This window comes from Ornithorhynchus anatinus, chromosome 3, assembly GCF_004115215.2.
Source record: "Ornithorhynchus anatinus isolate Pmale09 chromosome 3, mOrnAna1.pri.v4, whole genome shotgun sequence".
Classification (NCBI taxonomy): domain Eukaryota; kingdom Metazoa; phylum Chordata; class Mammalia; order Monotremata; family Ornithorhynchidae; genus Ornithorhynchus; species Ornithorhynchus anatinus.
Genome location: NC_041730.1, coordinates 48603672 through 48621308, shown reverse-complemented (window position 1 = coordinate 48621308; position 17637 = coordinate 48603672). Strand labels below are relative to the sequence as shown.

At 52.8% G+C, this 17637-nt stretch overlaps 2 protein-coding genes across 4 annotated transcripts in view; one reads left to right on the top strand and one right to left on the bottom strand.

Moving 5' to 3' along the window:
• The window catches only part of MYOF (myoferlin), a 119102-nt gene that overhangs the window by 13134 nt on the left and 88331 nt on the right, over window positions 1–17637 (top strand). The window lies entirely within an intron of this gene.
• On the bottom strand, window positions 13909–17155 carry LOC103165044. 2 transcript variants are annotated; one of them, XM_039911476.1, is made up of 4 exons: window positions 16980–17155; window positions 16670–16709; window positions 16155–16215; window positions 13909–14913 (listed from the first exon to the last, which is right to left on the bottom strand). In XM_039911476.1, exons 1-4 carry the CDS (start codon window positions 17115–17117, stop codon window positions 14247–14249), a joined length of 906 nt encoding a protein of 301 aa, XP_039767410.1. In that variant the 5' UTR covers window positions 17118–17155; the 3' UTR covers window positions 13909–14246. The 2 variants fall into 2 exon arrangements, with proteins under 2 accessions (XP_039767410.1, XP_028915756.1); XM_029059923.2 differs by having other exon boundaries at window positions 13909–14908.

Genomic DNA, 17637 nt, shown 5'->3' with positions numbered 1-17637 from the left:
CTGGAGCCCCAAACGACATTCTTTTTGAGCAGCAGTTTCCAAGAGCCCTTGTCTGTATTTACTGAAGTACAGCTGCCGAAAACTACACAGCCGGAGTCAAGTGAAAGAGGAAATGGGGTAGTGCAGTTTTCCTTGCCTGTAGAAATGAAGGTGTGCTAGACAGTGGAGGAGAAAGGCATCTACAGCTGGGCCGTAGTCTGCCTCGTTATGAATATGGCAGTCAGGGGCCCTTCTGTGCATATTTTCTTTCCAGAGCCCAGTGTCCCCTCCCTTAGGCTCTTGAGGAGCTCCTCTGCTTCCCACAGCTTCAACTTCCGCGTCTAGGTTACCAAATTTACCCGTCCAGACCCGGTTCCTAATCTGACCTATAATCCCACATTTCCTTCTTGCCTCCAGGGCGTCTCCCCTTGGATTTAATAACAATAATAATAATAACAATGTTGGCATTTGTTAAGCGCTTACTATGTGCAGAACACTCTTCTAAGCACTGGGGTAGATACAGGGTCATCAGGTTGTCCCACATGAGGCTCACAGTCTGAATCCCCAATTTACAGATGAGGTCACTGAGGCACAGAGAAGTGAAGTGACTTGCCCACAGTCACCCAGCTGACAAGTGGCCGAGCCGGGATTCGAACTCATGACCTCTGACTCCCAAGCCCGGGCTCTTTCCACCGAGCCACGCTGTAACCTGACTCCGAGAAGACACGGTCCCAGCGTGCCGGGAGCCACTACCGGCACCGTCCACAGGCTGTGCCTTGTTCAGAAGGACTTGTGCCCCCCCCCAACACGAGCAGCACCGGCGAGTGGGTTTCTGCCGGTACCTCCAACCTAATATGTCCAGCAAAGAACTGCTCCTTTTCCCTCCTAGATACGTTCCTCCTCCAAACTTTCCCATCTCTGTCAAAGTCATGATCATCCTCCCTGGAGTAGAAAACCCAAAACCTCGATGTCACCCTTGACTCCGTGTTTTACAACTCTCACATTCAAGCTACTGCTAATCCTACCGGTTCATCCCATACAACATTGTCCACATTCACCCATTTATTGCCCACATTCACCCATTTATTGCCCACAATCACCCATTTATTGCCCACATTCACCCATTCCTCTCCAAACCAAACTCCCACCACCTTGGCCCACTCTCTTGTCGACTTACAGCAACATCAGCCTTTTGTTAGCCTCCCTGCCTCTAGTGTCTCCGCAGCATGGAGGAGAGGATAGAGCATGGGCCTGGAGTCAAAAGGTCATGGGTTCTAATCCTTGGAGAAGTCACTTCACTTCTCTGGGCCTCAGCTACCGCATCTGTCAAATGGGGATCGAGATTGTGAGCCCCAGGGGCAACCCGATCTGCTCGTGTCCGCTCCAGTGCTTAGAACAGTGCCTGCCACAGAGTAAGAGCTTAACAAATACCATAATTATTATTATTACGCTATATGGTGCTGCCCACATCATCTTCTTAAAGCACTGTTAGTCTCACCTCTGCCCTCTCCTCATGAGTCTTCAATGGCTTCCCATTTCTTTCCTCATTAAAAAAAAATACCCCTCTGGGTCAGCTTCAAGCTCTCCACCAAATCTGCCGTTTTATCTATTTGTCCCTTCCAAGCCAACCTTCTAGCTGTATTTCACTCTGAACTCTCCCACTTCTGTTCCTTTACTAAGACTGAGCCTGAAACTCTCGCCCCAACCTAATCTGTGCCTCAGTTAAGTCATCCATAAAGTGGAGATTAAGACTGTGAGCCCCATGTGGGACATGGACTGTCCGACCGCTGCTTAGTACGGTACCCGACACATAGTGGGCGCTTACTAAATGCCATTAAAAAATCTGACAGACCACAACTCTCCCCCCTTTCAAAACCCACCTAAACTCCCACCTCCTCCAACAAGGCTTCTCCGCTTCAACTCCCAACTCACCCCACCCACCCCCACCCCCGTCAGGCATATGAACCCATCACACCTTTGACATTTACGTATTTATTTACCTCCTTCCTGAGCGTTATGTGCTTATTCTGTTTGCAAATATTTTTTTTTTCTGTCTCCTCCACTAGACTGTAATTTCCTTTGGGGCAGGAAACAAATCTTGTGTTTCTTTCTTTCTCAAGTGTCTAGAATAGTGCATGGTGCCCAGTGGACCCTCAATTAATATCAGTACCCTTCTACCTGTATTTTTCTGCCGCCGCTGCTAAAGCCCATAGCTTGATAGCAGCCCCCAGATTCCCAGTGGCTTACGTGGGGAGGTCAGTGGCCCTGGGGCAGGTAGAGCGACAGGAGTTAGATCGAGGGATTCCCCAGAGAGCCGAGTGTACTCCCAACAGTTGGCAAATAAGACCTCGTTATGTCACACAGTGTGTCCGGGCAAATGAATGTGCTGTCTTGTGTGTTTCTGTGTCTGGTTGTTTTGGGTGCCATAAATAATCCCCTCGATTCATGTTGACATGCAGGCCTTATCCATGGGCGGTGTACTCACATCCCCAGGGCTCTGAAACCTGCAGGGGTGGAAGTCTGGAGTTTTTTCGTGGTATCTGTTATGCTTACTATGTGTCAAGTACTGTTAGCATCAGGGTAGGTAGACGTTAAGCCAGACGCAGTCCCTGTCCCACATGGGGTTCGTAGTCTAAGCAGTAGGGAGACCAGATATTGAATCCTCACTTTGCAACGGAGGAAAATTGAGGCCCAGAGAAGTCAAGTGACTTGCCCAAGATCACACAGAGGGCAAGTGGCAGAGCTAGTATGAAGTCAGAAGAACCTGGTTTCTCATCCCCCCTTCTCCACTTGTCTGCGGTATGACCTGGTTATGGCAATTCACTTCACTTTTCTGTGTCTCAGTTTACCTCATCTGAAAAATGGGGAATAAAGACCATGAGCCCCATGTGGGAGGTGACCTGGGTCCAACCCGATTAGCTTGTATCTACCCCAGCACGTGGTACAGTGCCCGGTATATAGGAGGAAAAGAAAGGTCCTCTCGCTTCCAGGCTTGTGCCCTTTCCCCTAAACCGCACTGCTTCCTGAATTTGGATTCAGTTCTCCTTTTCCCTCAGCAGCGGGTTCTAGTCCCGCTCACCCTACCCCTTGCCACAGACACCGCACCTCGGGAGGGAGTGAGCACAGCTGCTGCAGGGAGGTTGCAGAGAGGGCAGGACCGGGCAGGATCGGGCAGGATTGAGCAGGACCGGGCAGGGTGGCCTGCGGGCTCCTACTTCTGTCTGGCCCTCACCGCCTTCACTCTCTTGGAGCCAGAGAGGAGCGCCTCCGTGATTCCTGCCTCCTACCCAGTGGCCCAGAGGGGAAGTTAGACCCCTGTTCAGGTTTGAATTAGTCTTCAACCCTTGGGAGCCAGGCCTGGCTCGAGACTGCGGGTCCGGCTGTCTGTTCGTCTGGCCGGCCGATCTCAAATCAGGGTCGCTCACGTTTGGCTTTAGACTGTCAGCTCAAGTTGGGCTGTCAAGCTCACTGAACAGCTCCTGGCCTCTCCATCGAAAGACTTACAGACACTCTTGAGCCCAGGATCCGTCCGCCCACAAAAGGGTAAGGCTGGACACGAGGCAGGGAAGGCCAGGAATTTCCTTTGGTCCCACACCATTGAGTCAGAAATCATTTCTTTTTGAAATGATTAAAGTGCCCGTCTCCTCTTCATTGAATTTGCCCCAGAACAATTCATCCCCACCCTTCCTGGGCCGGCCCTCCCTTTGTTGGGGGTTTTGGGCCCCTCTCCCTCACCCTAGGATTGCCCGCCATTTCACTGTCTCAGCTGGGCCCTCCATCTATCACCTCCCTTGCTTGGCCGCCTCCTTCCGCTCTAGCGCTTCCCTGGCTCGGCTGCACCCCGTCTCCGTGGCTGAACCCCCTCCTTTGTACTGCAGCAGTGGCAGACAGGACAGGGAGAGGCGGGGTGGGGCCTTCTTCCCTACCTCCTTCTTTCCCCGGCATTGGCGTTGGTGTTGACACTGGAATGCCGCCGGAGGGGACTGGGGAAGGGAAGGGGGGCTGGGGAAGAGGAGGGGGGCTGGGGAGGGCCCCGGCGCTGGCTGCAGGAGGGGAGCTGCACATCTGCCTCTCCTTTCCAACCCCAAGGCCTCCGCCTGTTGTCCGAGCCGCGCGGGATGCCCCCCGTGCCCTCATCCTTCCCCGGCAGGGGCAGAGGCTCGGGCAAGACGAGGACCTTCGGGACACCCCACTTTGGCTGTCACCGTCCTTGCCTCCCGGGACTGTGAAGAAGGGGGGCGGGGGAGGGGTTCAGGGGCAGTCTTGGAAGGGAGGGCTCCAAGGGGGCTCAGGGGAGGGGGGCCCAGTGGAGGTGATCAGAAAGGGGGCTCAAAGGGAAATGGGTACAGAGAGGAGGGACTCAGAGGAGGGGGATGAGTTCAGGGTGTGGCCAACCGCAAAATGATGGGGGACAGGCCAGTTTGTGGTCTCCTACAGGGCTGGGGGCAGGGCTAGCCCTGCGGAGTTCATCTGCTGAGGGGCTGAAGAGTTAACTTGTGAGGCTTCCATGGCTGGGAAAGTTGATCCTCTGCTGGGTAACAGCTCCTCCCCCAGACCGCATCCCGCCCTGCCCTTTCTCCTCCCTACCAGGCTCCAGGCTCCAGCCTAGGCTGAATGAGTGTTCACCCCCCTCCCCCCTTTCCAGAAGGGCATTTTGCACTTCAGCAAACCTGGCTGCTCAGTGCCTTTCCAGGGTGGCCACGGGGGACATTCCCAGGTGACCGGCAATGCCTCTGAGTCACTTGGGCCAGAGCTTAAAGGGAAATCGGCATTCGGGCATTCCTGCACGTTCTGAGAACTGAAGTAGGAAAGCCAGGCCATCGCACTCAGGTGTTTACTGATAGCTGTTGGGAGATTTCAATCTCCTGGGGACCGCTTCTAACTTGTGGGAAGCTGGGAAGAGATGCCAGGGGGAGTGGGGACCTAGGGAAAGTCATAGAACTGGAGCAGGGTCCTCTACCCTGAGACTTTTCCTCTGGGGACCTCCCCTAGCCGAAGATTGCCGAAAGAGGGGCCGGGTCCCGGGGAGCCAGGCCAAGGCTCCAGGGGAAATGTGGGGAGGAGACACGGGACGGCAGAGAGAACCGGGGAGGAACAAGGGCACAGGAGCTGGAGGAGAGGGAAATCAGGAGGAGTGCTGCACTCCGTCTCCCTTCTGGTTCTCCTCGATCCTACATCAGCAGTGGGGCAGAGACTCGTCAGTCCCAAGGAGAGTCTGTCACCACTGTGACCCCTGTCTCGTCCCCTCCAGACCCTCCGGGCAGTCTGGGCAGACAATTCAGAGAGGCAAGGGTCCAGCCCTGATGCCCAGTGAGGATAGGAAAGCAACGTCTTCCAGCTGCTGGTCAGAGCCAACATCTCAGATCTATTCCTGGCTCCTTTCCAGCCCCCCGGAGCCCCGGCTAGCCTCTGCCATTGGCCTAAAAAGCTTCAAGAAGAGATAGAACACCCTGCTCTCTCCACCACATCTGAGCATAAGGCTCCTTGTCCTGCCTCTCCAAAATCCATACAGAATGCATCACTAAGCTCCTTCAAACCTCCAGTGACCCCATCTTCCTACCTACCAGGAAAACAATCCTGACCGCTGGCTTCAAAGTTCTCCCCCAGCTTCCTCCTACCTCTCTTTCTGCTCTCTTTTCCTGTTACCTCCCCCAGTTCCTGCTCTTCACTCCCCATAAGCTAATATTTTGTCCCCGTCTTGACTTTCCTGCACATCTAGGTAGCAGACTTGTCTCTAAACTGTAAGCTCATCTCTAGACTGTAAGCTCACTGTGGGCAGGCAATGTGTCTGTTATATTGTGGACTTGTACTCTCCCAAGTGCTCAGTACAGTGTTCTGCACCCAGTGAGTGTTCAATGACTACAAATAATTGACTGAAATCATGAAAAATAGAAAACAGGTCTAATATTTTCTTTAAATAAAAACCGATTCATCATTTCGAATGAAAAATACAGGCTTCTGTGCTGTTACCTCCTCAGGTGTTCTAGAAAAAGTCATTCATTTCCCCTCTAGACTGTAAGGTCGCTGTGGGCAGGGAAGTGTCTTATATTGTTACACTGTACTCTCCCAAGTGCTTAGCACAGTTCCGCGCACACAGTAAGCGCTCAATAAATGCGACTGATTAACTGGAGCCAGCCTGGTCTCTAGACTGGAAGCTCATTGTGGGCGGGGAATGTGTCTTTTCCTTGTTGTACTCTATGTCCATATCTGTAATTAATGTCTGTCTCCCCCCTCTAGACTCTTATTGCTATTATTATGGTATCTGTTAAGCGTCTATTATGTAAGCTCACCTTGGGCAGGAAACATGTCTGTTACATTGTTACGTAGTACTCTCCCAAGCGCTTAGTGCAGTGTTTTGCACAGGAGCCTAGAAAAAGGCTGATGTAATAACTGACACAAAAAATACAAACTGTCAACTCTATGGGGTTTCTGGTAACAGTGTATGGATCTGAGAGCTGGAAGGTGAAAAAACAGAATAGAAAGAACATTGATTCTTTTGAAATGTGCTGTTGGAGGAAGCTTTTGCAAATACCGTGGACAGCCCAAAAAACAAACAAATGGATCTTAGAGCAAATTAAGCCCAAGTGGTCTTTGAAAGGCCAAATAACTCGATTTAGATTAGCATATTTTGGACACGTAATCAGGAGGACTAATTCTCTGGAAAAGACACTAATGCTAGGAAAAGTCCAGGGAAAACGTGGAAGAGGCAGACCAGCAGCTAGTTGGCTAGAAGACCAACGGAAGAACAGTTAGAAGGGTTGCCGATTATGGCAGAGGACGGGCCGTTCTGGGGAAAGCATATCCATGGAGTCTCTATGAATCGGAAATGACTCGATGACACCTAGGGATAATAATTAGAGCTCAGTAAATACAAATTGAAAGAGTGAATGGCAGCGATAACACTCTGAAGGGGCCAGCCCTTCTGGCTCAGAACTGCTCTTGGCAGGATGTGGCCAGAAGCCCAGGCGCTGGCCCAGAGAGAGGTAGCCAGTGCTGGGCCTCACATCCCCAGGGGCTTCCCCATTGCCCTCTGCCCTCTTTCCTCCCCTCTCCGGTGCCCTTGGTGTTCCGCAGAAAGTCATCATCGTGTTAGGCTGCGGGCCCGGACCCGGCTGCCATTGTGTCTCCAGAGTTCATTCATTCATTCAGTGGTATTTCTTGAGCGCTTACTCTGTGCAGAGTACCGTACTAAGCCCTTGGAAAGTACAATTCAGCAATAAAGAGAGACAATCCCAGCCCACAAGGGGCTTACAGTCCCCCGCAGACCCTCCCCCACCTTCCATGGCCCGAGCAAAGAGGACCTTGCTTCCGACAACAACCTCGGGCCGGGCAGAGGGAGGGAGAAAGAACGGGGGGTCCTGCGGCCGGGAGGGGGTGAAGAGGGGGCAGCAGGTGAAGGGGGGTGGTCTACACAGGCAGGTCTGGGTCTACGCAACCCGCTCCGCCCCACAACACTTCCCTTTTCTCCCCTGCCCCCACCCCTCCTCACATCGCAGAGCCAAGGCAAACATTTTCCGGCATTCCCAGAATCCTTATATAAACTAATCTTCAGGGAGGAATGAAACTTGACAGGTCACTGATGCCAGGCCCATAAGGCCAAGGGCCCCCACCCCTCACCCCGGCCTGAGCGCATGCTCAGGATGAAGGAGAAAAGTTCTTCCTCCTGCTTTCCAGGCCGGAGGAGCCTCTCTCTTCCGTATGATACTCAACCTAGAGGGGGTCTCCCCCTATAAGGGGGAATATCCGGTATTCAGGGTGGAAGGGGCTCTCTCTCATGGAGAGCACAGGCTGGAGGGGCCTACCCCCCACACCCCATGGTCCTCAGGCTGAAAGGGACTCGCCCCCTCACCCCCCACCTGGTGCACCAGCCGGATGGGACTTCCCTCTCCATGGTACTCAGGCTGGAGAGGGCTTTCTCCCCCTGGGCTCGGCGACCAACTCTGGAGCGCAGGATGGCCAAGGTCCAGGGGACCAACCTTGGGATGTTTCTAAAAGCAAATGGAAAGAGATTGAAAACTGACAGCTGGCAAGCGATGAAATCTCCTTCCTGCAATCAGAACGTCAAAAACAAAAAGGAGTTCAGTTGTCTGTCCGGAAATGCTCCGGGAACTGTGAAGTGCCTCAGCCCACAATGGACCCCACCTCCAAATCCGTTCCCACTTTCTGGGTGAAACTATTTCCTTTCTTTCCTTGGAAACAGAGCCTGGACTCCACTGACCATGAGTTTCCTGTATTTAATCTGAGGCTCTTAGCTGGCACTGTTGCCCAGTCTTCGAGGTGAAGTGGAGAGCTGAGGAAGGATGAGGTTTGGTTCATTCCCAGTTCATCGAAAAAGAATCGAAGATAGTATACTGACATATTTCTGGGTTAAGTTTCAGAAGATAATGATGATGATGATGATATTGGTATTTGTTAAGCAATTACTATGTGCAGAGCACTGTTCTAAGCGCTAGAGTAGATACAAGGTAATCAGGTTGTCCCGAAGCTTGTAGTTAATCCCCATTTTACAGATGAGGTAACTGAGGCCCAGAGAAGTTGTGACTTGCCCACAGTCACACAGCTGACAAGTGGCAGAGCTGGGATTCGAACCCATGACCTCTGACTCCCAAGCCTGGGCTCTTTGCACTGAGCCACCCTGCTTCTGAGATATTTTACGTGGAAACGTGTTTGTGTCTTAGTGGGTGCATATGAGTGTGGATATGCATTCCCTCGCAGCTCCTCGAAAAGGCCTACAAATTCATCTTTCCCTGCTCTAGCCCCGTCCTCGCCTTGGCTCAGCGATGCTACTTTTTCCCAGTTACTTCCTTGCACAGGGTCTGCTCCAAATACTCCAGGCCATTAGCTCCCGCCTCAAATTCCCAATGTCCCCATTCCCCACTCACCCCGATGAACTTGCCAACTACCTGGTTGAAAAAATTAAATCCACCTGACTCAAATTCCTAAATATCTCCACCTCCCCCATATCCGACTCTCTCATCCTCCTCATCCAGCTCTCAAGAGATTCCCTCTCCTGTTTACAAAATCTGCCCCTTCCTCCTGCACCTTTCTCTCCATTCCTCCTCCCCTATCCTACTTGGAAAGAGCCTGGGTGTTAGGGCAGGGGATCTGGGTTCTAAGCCCAACTCTGTCCCTTGGGCAAGTCACTAAACTTCTCTGTGCCTCAGTTTCCTCATCTATAAAATGGGGATTCAGTCCTACTCCCCCTTTTTTAGACTGTAGGGCAGGGACTATGTCCAATCTGATCATCTTGTATCTACCCCGCTCAATCATGTTTACTGAGCGCTTAATGTGTACTAAACACATGGGAGAGTAAAATGCAACAATAAACAGACAGATTCCCTGCCCACAAAGAGCTTACAGTCTAGAGTGGGTGACAGACAATAATATAAATAAATTACAGATAGTTACATTAAGTACTGTGGGGCTGGGAGGGGGGATGAATAAAGGGAGCAAGTCAGGGTGACACAGAAGGGAGTGGGAGAAGAGGAAAGTTGGGCTTTGTCAGGGGAGGTCTCTTAGGGGAGAGGTTCCTTCAATAAGTCTTGGAAGGGGAGGAGAGTCATTGTCAGATATGAGGAAGGAGGGTGTTCCAGGCCAGAGGCGGGTCGTGGATGAGAAGTTGTTGGTGAGACAGACGCGATCGAGGTACAGTGAGAAGGTTAGCAATAGAGGAGTGAAGCGTGAGGGCTGAGTTGTCGTAAAAGCGTGGTGAGGTGAGATAGGTGGGGGCAGGGCAATGGAGTACTTCAAAGCCGATGGTGAGGAGTTTCTGTCTGATGCGCAGTTGGATGGGTGGTTGGCCCGTAAAAAGTGTTTAAAAGTACCAGGATAATAATAATAATAATGACAAAAACACCTTTGCCCATTCCTCTTTCCTTCCTGCCATCTTTGACCACTCACTCTCTGATGGGTCCCTTTGCAAACCCACTCCAATATTTTAGAAAGATTGTTTGAAAGTCCCAGGAAGGATCCTGTGAATGTAGTAGGTTTAGTACGGTGGAATTTATCCTAGGAGTCATGAAGGAGCTCTGGCATGGATTTGGATGATCATGGAAGTGGAAAGGAACTCAAGGTCAGCTGGAGTGTGGAAACCAGAGTGGCCTGAAGGAGGGAGTCTCCTTTTCCTCTTCCCGTCGTCGGCCAGTGGGATTCATAGTTCTACCCTGCAGCTGGAAGCCCTGAGGTTGGGAAAGACGCAAAACTGTTCATTTATTCATTCAGTCGGATTTATTGAGCACTTACTGTGTGCAGAGCACTGTACTAAGCGCTTGGGAGAGGACAAGGCAACAATAGTCACGTTCTCCGCCTATTGGGATACCTGAGGGGAACACAAGGAGGCTCTTGTACACTACGGAGGAAACTAGATAGAAATTTTGAAGAAAAAATGATCAAATCCTTGGTGACCAAAGTCCCCTTCCCGGGAATGTAACTGCAGTCTGCAGTTAGGAAAAAAAATGGTGTGGTGATTCCTTATGTGCTTCAGAGCGGGAAGAGGCTCCATCCAAAATGTTGATGCTTAGCATATGTGGGGCCTGAACAAATTTTAGTTTCACTCCCTTCCTCCCCCACTACTGCCATTCCAGCAGTTCTGTGGCTCAGTGGAAAGAGCCGGGGCTTGGGAGTCACAGGTCATGGGTTCTAATTCCACTCTGCCACTTGTCAGCTGTGTGACTTGGGGCAAGTCACTTCACTTCTCTGTGCCTCAGTGACCTCATCTGTAAAATGGGTATTAAGACTGTGAGCCCCATGTGGGACAACCTGATTACCTTGTACTACACCGCCCTCCCCCCCCCAGCACTTAAAACATTGCTTGGGACACAGTAAAGTGCTTAAAAAATGCCATCATCATTATTACTTAAGCACTGCATAGTCATCCCCTACCCACAAATAAGAATTTTTGTACACCTCTTTATACTTGGTTGCTTCCCCTTATTTGTAATTTATTTTAGGATATCTTTCCTGCTAGATTATCAGATGCTTGAGGGGAGGGATTGCATCTACTATACTGTAGGCTCCCAAGAGTTTAATGATGGCATTTGTTAAGCGCTTACTATGTGCAAAGCACTGTTCTAAGGGCTGGGGAGGGCACAAGGTGATCAGGTTGTCCCACCTGGGGCTCCCGGTCTTAATGCCCATTTTACAGATGAGGGGACTGAGGCACAGAGAAGTGAGGTGACTTTCCCAAAGTCACACAGCTGACACGCGGCGGAGCCGGGATCTGAACCCACGCCCTCTGCCTCCCCAGCCCGTGCTCTTTCCACTGAGCCACGCTGATAAATACTACTAATTCCTTCGCAATAGAGACACAAAAGCAAAGTAAAGACAGACCCCAGAGTCCTACGGGTCTGGCGGACTAATCTTAATCCTCCGTGACCTCTCGGTGTCTCCTGGAAACCTTATCCAAACTTGGTTCACTGACTCTGTCCTCTTCTGATTCTCTTATCTCTCTGGCTGTTCATTCTCAATCTCCTTGGTGGACTCCTCCTCTGCCTCCCACAGTTATGGAGTCCAAGCGCTCGGCACATAGTAAGCGCTCAATAAATATTATTGAATGAATGAATGGAGTGGGAGTCCCTCAAGGTTCAGGTCTGGGTCCCCGTCCCCCTCTATTCTCCACTTACACCCACTCTCTTGGAGAACTCATTCGCTCCCATGGCTTCAACTACCACCTCTGCAAGGACGATACCCAAATCTACACCTCCAGCCCTGATCTCTCTCCCTCTCTGCTGTCTCGCATTTCCCCTTTCCTCTACCTGGATGTCCTCCCTTTCACCTCAAGCTTCACATGTCCAAAACAGAACTCACCTTCCCCCCTGAATCCTGTCGTCCCCGTGACTTTCCCATCACCGTAGATGACACTACCATCCTTCCTGTCTCACAAGCCCGGAACCCTGGCGTTTTCCTCTCTCATTCAACCCACATATTGAATCCATCACTAAATCCCACCTTCACAACATGGCTACAATCCGCTCTTTCCGCTACCACTTGAATACAATCACTTATCCCCTCCCGCCTTGATTACTGTATCAGCCTCCTGGCTGACCTCCCAGCCTCCTGTCTCTCCCCACTCCAGGCCACACTCCAATCTGCTGCCTGGATCATTTTTCTACACAAACGTTCAGGTCATGTTTCCCCACTCCTCAAGGAACTCCTCCGCATCAAAGAAAAACTCCTCACCATTAGCTTTGCAGCTTTCAATCACCTTGCCCCCTCCTACCTCACCTCGCTACGGTCCTACTACAGCCCAGCCCGTGCACTTTGCTTCTCTAGTGCCAACCTTCTCCCTGTACCTCGATCTCGTCTATCTTACCTCTCGGGCCTGGCTGGAGGCCTGGAATGCCCTCCCTCCTCGAATCAGACAGACGGTTGCCCTCCCCCACTTCAAAACCTTATTGAAGGCGTATCTCCTCCAAGAGGTCTTCCCTGATTAGGCCCTCCCTTCCTCTTCTCCCACTCCCCTCTGTGTGGTCCTGTCTTGCTCCCTTAATTCATCCCCCCTCCCAGTCCCACAGCACTTGTGTACATGATGCTACTGCTCCCTGAGAGATGTAGGGTAGAGAACACAAAGATCCCAACTTGCTATTTTAATTCCATGCCCTCCAGGGAGGGCCCAACACACCACCACCGATCTAGGAACATAGAGAGCCGCGGACAGAGCGGTCCACAGACTGCGGACGGGCCTCTTTCCTTTGCCTCAGGCCGCCCCTGGCTGACCAAGACAGGTCCCCTTGGCCCTCCCGAAGATGCTCCCACAGGAGCGAATCCTCATTGGTCCCCGCGCTGTCCGTCAGGTTCCGGGACTTCTCACTGGCTGTTGAGCAAGATGCTAGCATCCCTCGTTCTCTAACGGTCTCCGTTCATCGTTCATCGCTCTTGGTCCCTCCTCCAACGGTCAGTTGATCTCCGCCTCGTGGCCTGATCCACCATCTTAGAGTCGTGGGTGGGCCTCTCTGCTCTGGGCCTCGAGGTGGGCCTCTCTGCGCTGCGGGGTCATCTTGGATAGCAGGGTAACATGGCAGCTTGAATCTCCCTCCCCTCAGCGAGGCTCAATCCGGACGTTGGTTTGGTGCCAGGGAGGGGAAGGGACAATGAGGAAGAACCTCCTTTGGGCGGGGCTGCATGTTAGAAGCCACCTGGGGATGCCCCGAGGCAACGAAGGCTCTATGCAGGGAACTCTTGGGTTAGAGACCGGGCGAGACTCACCTCTCTGACCTTGAGCACAAGCCTGAGGAGGGGAAGGGTAATGCATATTTGTAATTTATGTATATCAATGTCTGTCTCTCCCTCTAGACTGTAAACTCCTAGTGGGCAGGGGAATGTGTCTGTTGTTACATTGTACTCTCCCGAGCACTTAGGACAGTGCTCTGCACGCAGTAAGCGCTCAATAAATACGATTCATTGAATTGAACAAACGAATGCTAACCTGCCACGTGACCTTGGGCGACTCACTTCTCTTCACCTCAATTTCTCTATCTATAAAATGGGGATAATAACTGCCTTCTGCCTACCTATCTACCTCACTGGGTTGTCGTTAGGGCTGAAACGAGCTCATTATTGCGAGAGCGCTTTGGCAATAAAAGCGTTTTGGGAAACTGAGGTTTTATTATTATGTCATGTTCAGGCCCAGGGGTGGGCTGTTCTCTCTGGTGCTTGCTCCAGGCAGCCCAGACCAGAAGGCAGAGACTGTGGTCTCGCTCCCAGGGTCTGTCAATGGGAGCACCCACCTGCTCCTCACGGGACTTAGCGCTGTCTGGCTCCAGGCCTCACTGAGACGGCTTGTCGGTGCCGTACTGCCCACGGCTCACTCTTCCACCACCTACCGGTAACCCCTCGCCCCGTCGATCCTCCTAGTTACACCCTCCTGGTGGCGACGGGAGGCAAAAGAAACTGACAATCCCGCCTCTGTTTAATGAAGGAGAGAGGCAAACAAACCTATGAGATAACTTTATTATAGGGACAGAGGAAGGGCATGGGGAGAGGTCTGGAACAGGAGGCCCCCCAGGGTTGGGGGGAAGCAGGATCAGAGGGGGCCATGGGCAGGAAGGGGCAGAAGAGACGGAGCCTGGCACCGTTACAGCCGCGGCCCCAGGAGAGGTGGGCCGGAGTAGGCAAGATGATAGCTGCGGGCTCTCCCCGGCCCAGGTGTTAGTGCCTGGGTGCAGACAGATGGGTAGGTCTCCTCCAGCGTCCATGCCCCCTCTGGGTGGGGGACTGGGACTGGGGCTGGGTCGGCTCCGCCTTCCTCTCCCAGGGGTGGAGTTGGAGGTCTAATGGAAATCATGCAGGCCCAGGAGGAACGCCAGATATTTCTGCCTGACGTTGACCTCCAGTAGGGTGATAGGATCTTGGATGTTGGATGGCAGCCACCCGTGTTTCCCGGAGATGTGGCTGGGCTTAAGGCACAGGGTCTTCTCTCTGCTCTCTTGGCCTCCATCCTCCTTGGCCGACACAAGAATCGGAGCCTCTCGCAACTCCCGGGCCAGATCCTCTTGCTTCCGGAGGGTGTTTTCCAGCACTTGCAGCTCCAGGGACTGTTTGATGACTTCGTGCTGGTGTTCCATCCCCGCTTCGTCACGGGGGGCCGCAGAGGGAGGCAGGGGGTCTGCCACACTGCGGGGACTCCGGGTGGGGGACATGGAAAAATAGGAGGAGGAGGATGGGTAAAATGAGGAGGAAGAGCAGGAGCAAGAGGAGAAGGATGGGTAAAAAGAAGGAGAAGAGGAGGAGGAATAAGCTCTGTCAAATCCCAGGGATTGCTCCTTGGGACGTCGAGGGCCTCTTTTCGGGTGCCCGTGAGAGGAGGAGGGCTGGGACTCCGGGTGGGACGGGCCTTCCCTGGAGAACAGGCTCTTGGCCTCCGTGATCAGGGCGCTGCAGGCTGGGGTGTCTCCCAGCAAGCGCCGCAGGCGGTCTTCATTGAATGTCCATCCTACACTGTGGAAGGAAATGGGCCTCAGATAATGGCGGTCCAAACTCTCACCGTACCTTGCTTGTGCAGGACCCACCCGCCCGCCTCAGCCCTCCCCTTCGGCTCTCACTGCCCCCAACCGGCTGTAGAGACCCGTTGCCTCCCTTCCTTCCATCCAATGTACTGTGGGCCCTCACACTCAGTTTTCTCACTCTGTCTGACCTGTGGCCTCCCCCTGCTCCTTGCCATTTCTGCCGTGGTCAACACAGTTGGCCATTCGGGACTCTCAGAAACTCCTCCCGGACTGGGTTTCACAGAGACAGGATATTTCTCACTGCCATCCTGATTGCTCCTTCTCAATGTGGCTAGCCAGCTCCCCTTCCTCGTCTCATCTTCTGACCGAAGTTGTCCCAGAGGGCTCTATTCTGGGTTGTCTGAGCTTCTACTTCCCCCGACTTCTCTCTCTTGGGAAGAACTTCCAATTCCCACCCTTCTCGCCCTTTCTGGAGGTGACTTCCCACCCTATTTCTCCTACATGGACCCCTCGACTGCTTTTCAGTGACCTGTAGATAACCTTCTGGAACCTTAAACTCACCCTGGAAGAGGTGGCCTCCACATCTTCCCTCCTAGACCGTCTCCTCTTTCTAATGTTCCCGTCATGGTCAATAGTGCTCCCGTCTACTCTGTCCCACAGGCTTAGTCAACTTGGAATCATCACAGACCTTCTCCTTCCTCTCCCCACTGATAATCACCATCCCGACGTCTAACCTCATACCCCTCCAGCTGAGCTGCTCTAACAGCTGTCCTCCCTGCCCCCAGCCTCTCTCTCCATTCGACTTCCCCTCCAGACAACACCAGGATCAGCTCCTCGGCCTGCCATTTGCAGCCTCACGCTCCCTTCATCCATGGTTCCCGTCGCCTTTCATATAATAGCCTAGCTCCCGATTGTCAGCTTCGAGGTTCTCCGCTAGTAGGTTCCCTCTTGCCAGGAACCCTAAAAATGATTCAGTTTCGACTTCTCCCCCTCCTGATTCTCATCTCCTAAGAACAGCTCCAGATTTGATTTCATAATGGCCAGGAATTAGAGGGAACCTCACCCCTATAGATTGAGAAGAGAGAACTGGCTTGGCCTAACTGGAATCAGGAGTATCTTCTCCCAGAGCCCCTCACCACACCCCCCTTCCCGGTAACAACCGTCCCCCCCCTTCCCTCGACACATTCTGGGAGGAGCCTCTAGGTCTCGGGCGACCCTGAGGGGCTGGATCACCTCTGCAGGATGGACAGGACCTCTTGCGGCTCTGCATCGTTGTCCCAGGAGGCTCTCTGAGCTAGGACCGAAAGAACAAGAGTTTCATTAACGGTCCCTACCCAGAGGTAGCTTTGGTCTTTCCATATGGTGTCTGCTATTCCGCATCCACGAAACCAGCAGCCACAGTGGCAGAAGAAAGGCAATGATACTAAGAAAGGGCTCCGTTGGGGGAAAGCTTTCAGTCAGCCCGATCCCCAGATGAGCAAGGGAGTCCTGATCCTTGGGATCTGGGGGAGGAGTGGGGTCTGCTCTGCCCTGGGATTCACATGGAGGATGTGCCCGAAGGCTCTTCCCCCAACAGCCCAGGGACTCTGGGCCCTCTTTTCATCTCCGGGAGAGTTAAGGCCATCCCACCCCAGGGATCCACTGGGAAGGCTGGCTATCCGGTTGGAAGGGAGCTTCCGGTTGGCTATCCCGGTGACTGGGTCTCGGGCCCTGGGGCCTGGCCCCAGTGGGAAGAGGGAGGATCGTACCTCTTGCAGCTCTGCGCTTCCACCAGGACCTGTGCAGAGTCTGAAAGACAGGAAGGAAATGGTCGAGTTAGCCGGGGCTTGGGTCTCTCTGCCAGGACCAAAATCATCAAAACTTCTTTCCCTCTTCTTCTCCTTCTCCGCAACCCTGGCCTGCCTTGCCGGGAACACAGTCCCCGTCCCCCCACATTCCAGGCCAGTAATGACACTTGGGCCCGAATAGGGAACAAACTGGACGGCTCAGCTTCCTCTATCCCCAAACCCCCGGCCCTGGCCTTTCTCCCAAGGGGTGGGTTTCATTAGCGGTACCTACCCAAAGGTAGCTTTGGTCTTTCCATACATGGTCCGCTCTGTGGCTATTCCGGATCCGCTGGACCAGCAGCCACAGCAGCAGAAGAAGGGCAATCACATTAAGAAGGAGCTCTAGCAGGGGAAAGCTTTCAGTCATCATGAACAGATGAGCAAGTGAGTCCTGATCCTTGCGGGGTCAGAATCCTAGGCTGGCCAGGACATACATCACAAAGGCTATGTCACAAGGGCTGGCTTGCTTGGCTGGTGGGGGCGGGAGGGGAGTGGTAGGAGGAGGGGGAGAGAACAAATGAAATGCTTTTTCTCTTCAGTGGATCGGTAGATTGTACTCAATCAAAAACCTAGTCGAGTACCTCAGCTGCTTTTGACAGTGTTTACTATCCTCCTCCTTCTGGAAACGCTATCTGATCTTGGTTTGGCCCACACGGTTCTCACCTGATTCTCCCCCTTACTCTCTGACCGCTCTTTCTCAGTCTCAGTCTCGTTTTCCAGTTCTCTGTCCGCCTTTGAACCGCCTCACGTTTGATATCCCATAAAGCTCTATTCTGGGACCCACACTTCTCTCACAAAACACACTCTACCGGGAAGCTTTTCGTTGATAAAGTTGCCCAAATCTACCCCTCCAGCCCCTCCTACTCTCCTGCTATTTATTTCACATTTTC

What these genes read in the sequence shown, in the direction of transcription:
- LOC103165044 (XM_039911476.1), bottom strand. Translation starts at nt 17,117, where the DNA reads ATGATGACTGAAAGCTTTCCCCTGCTAGAGCTCCTTCTTAATGTGATT. An exon ending in GAAGCGCAGAGCTGCAAGAG is followed by an intron (nt 16,216 to 16,669) that starts GTACGATCCTCC and finishes TTTCGGTCCTAG; the next exon opens with CTCAGAGAGCCTCCTGGGAC. An exon ending in GTCCTGTCCATCCTGCAGAG is followed by an intron (nt 14,914 to 16,154) that starts GTGATCCAGCCC and finishes TTCCTTCCACAG; the next exon opens with TGTAGGATGGACATTCAATG.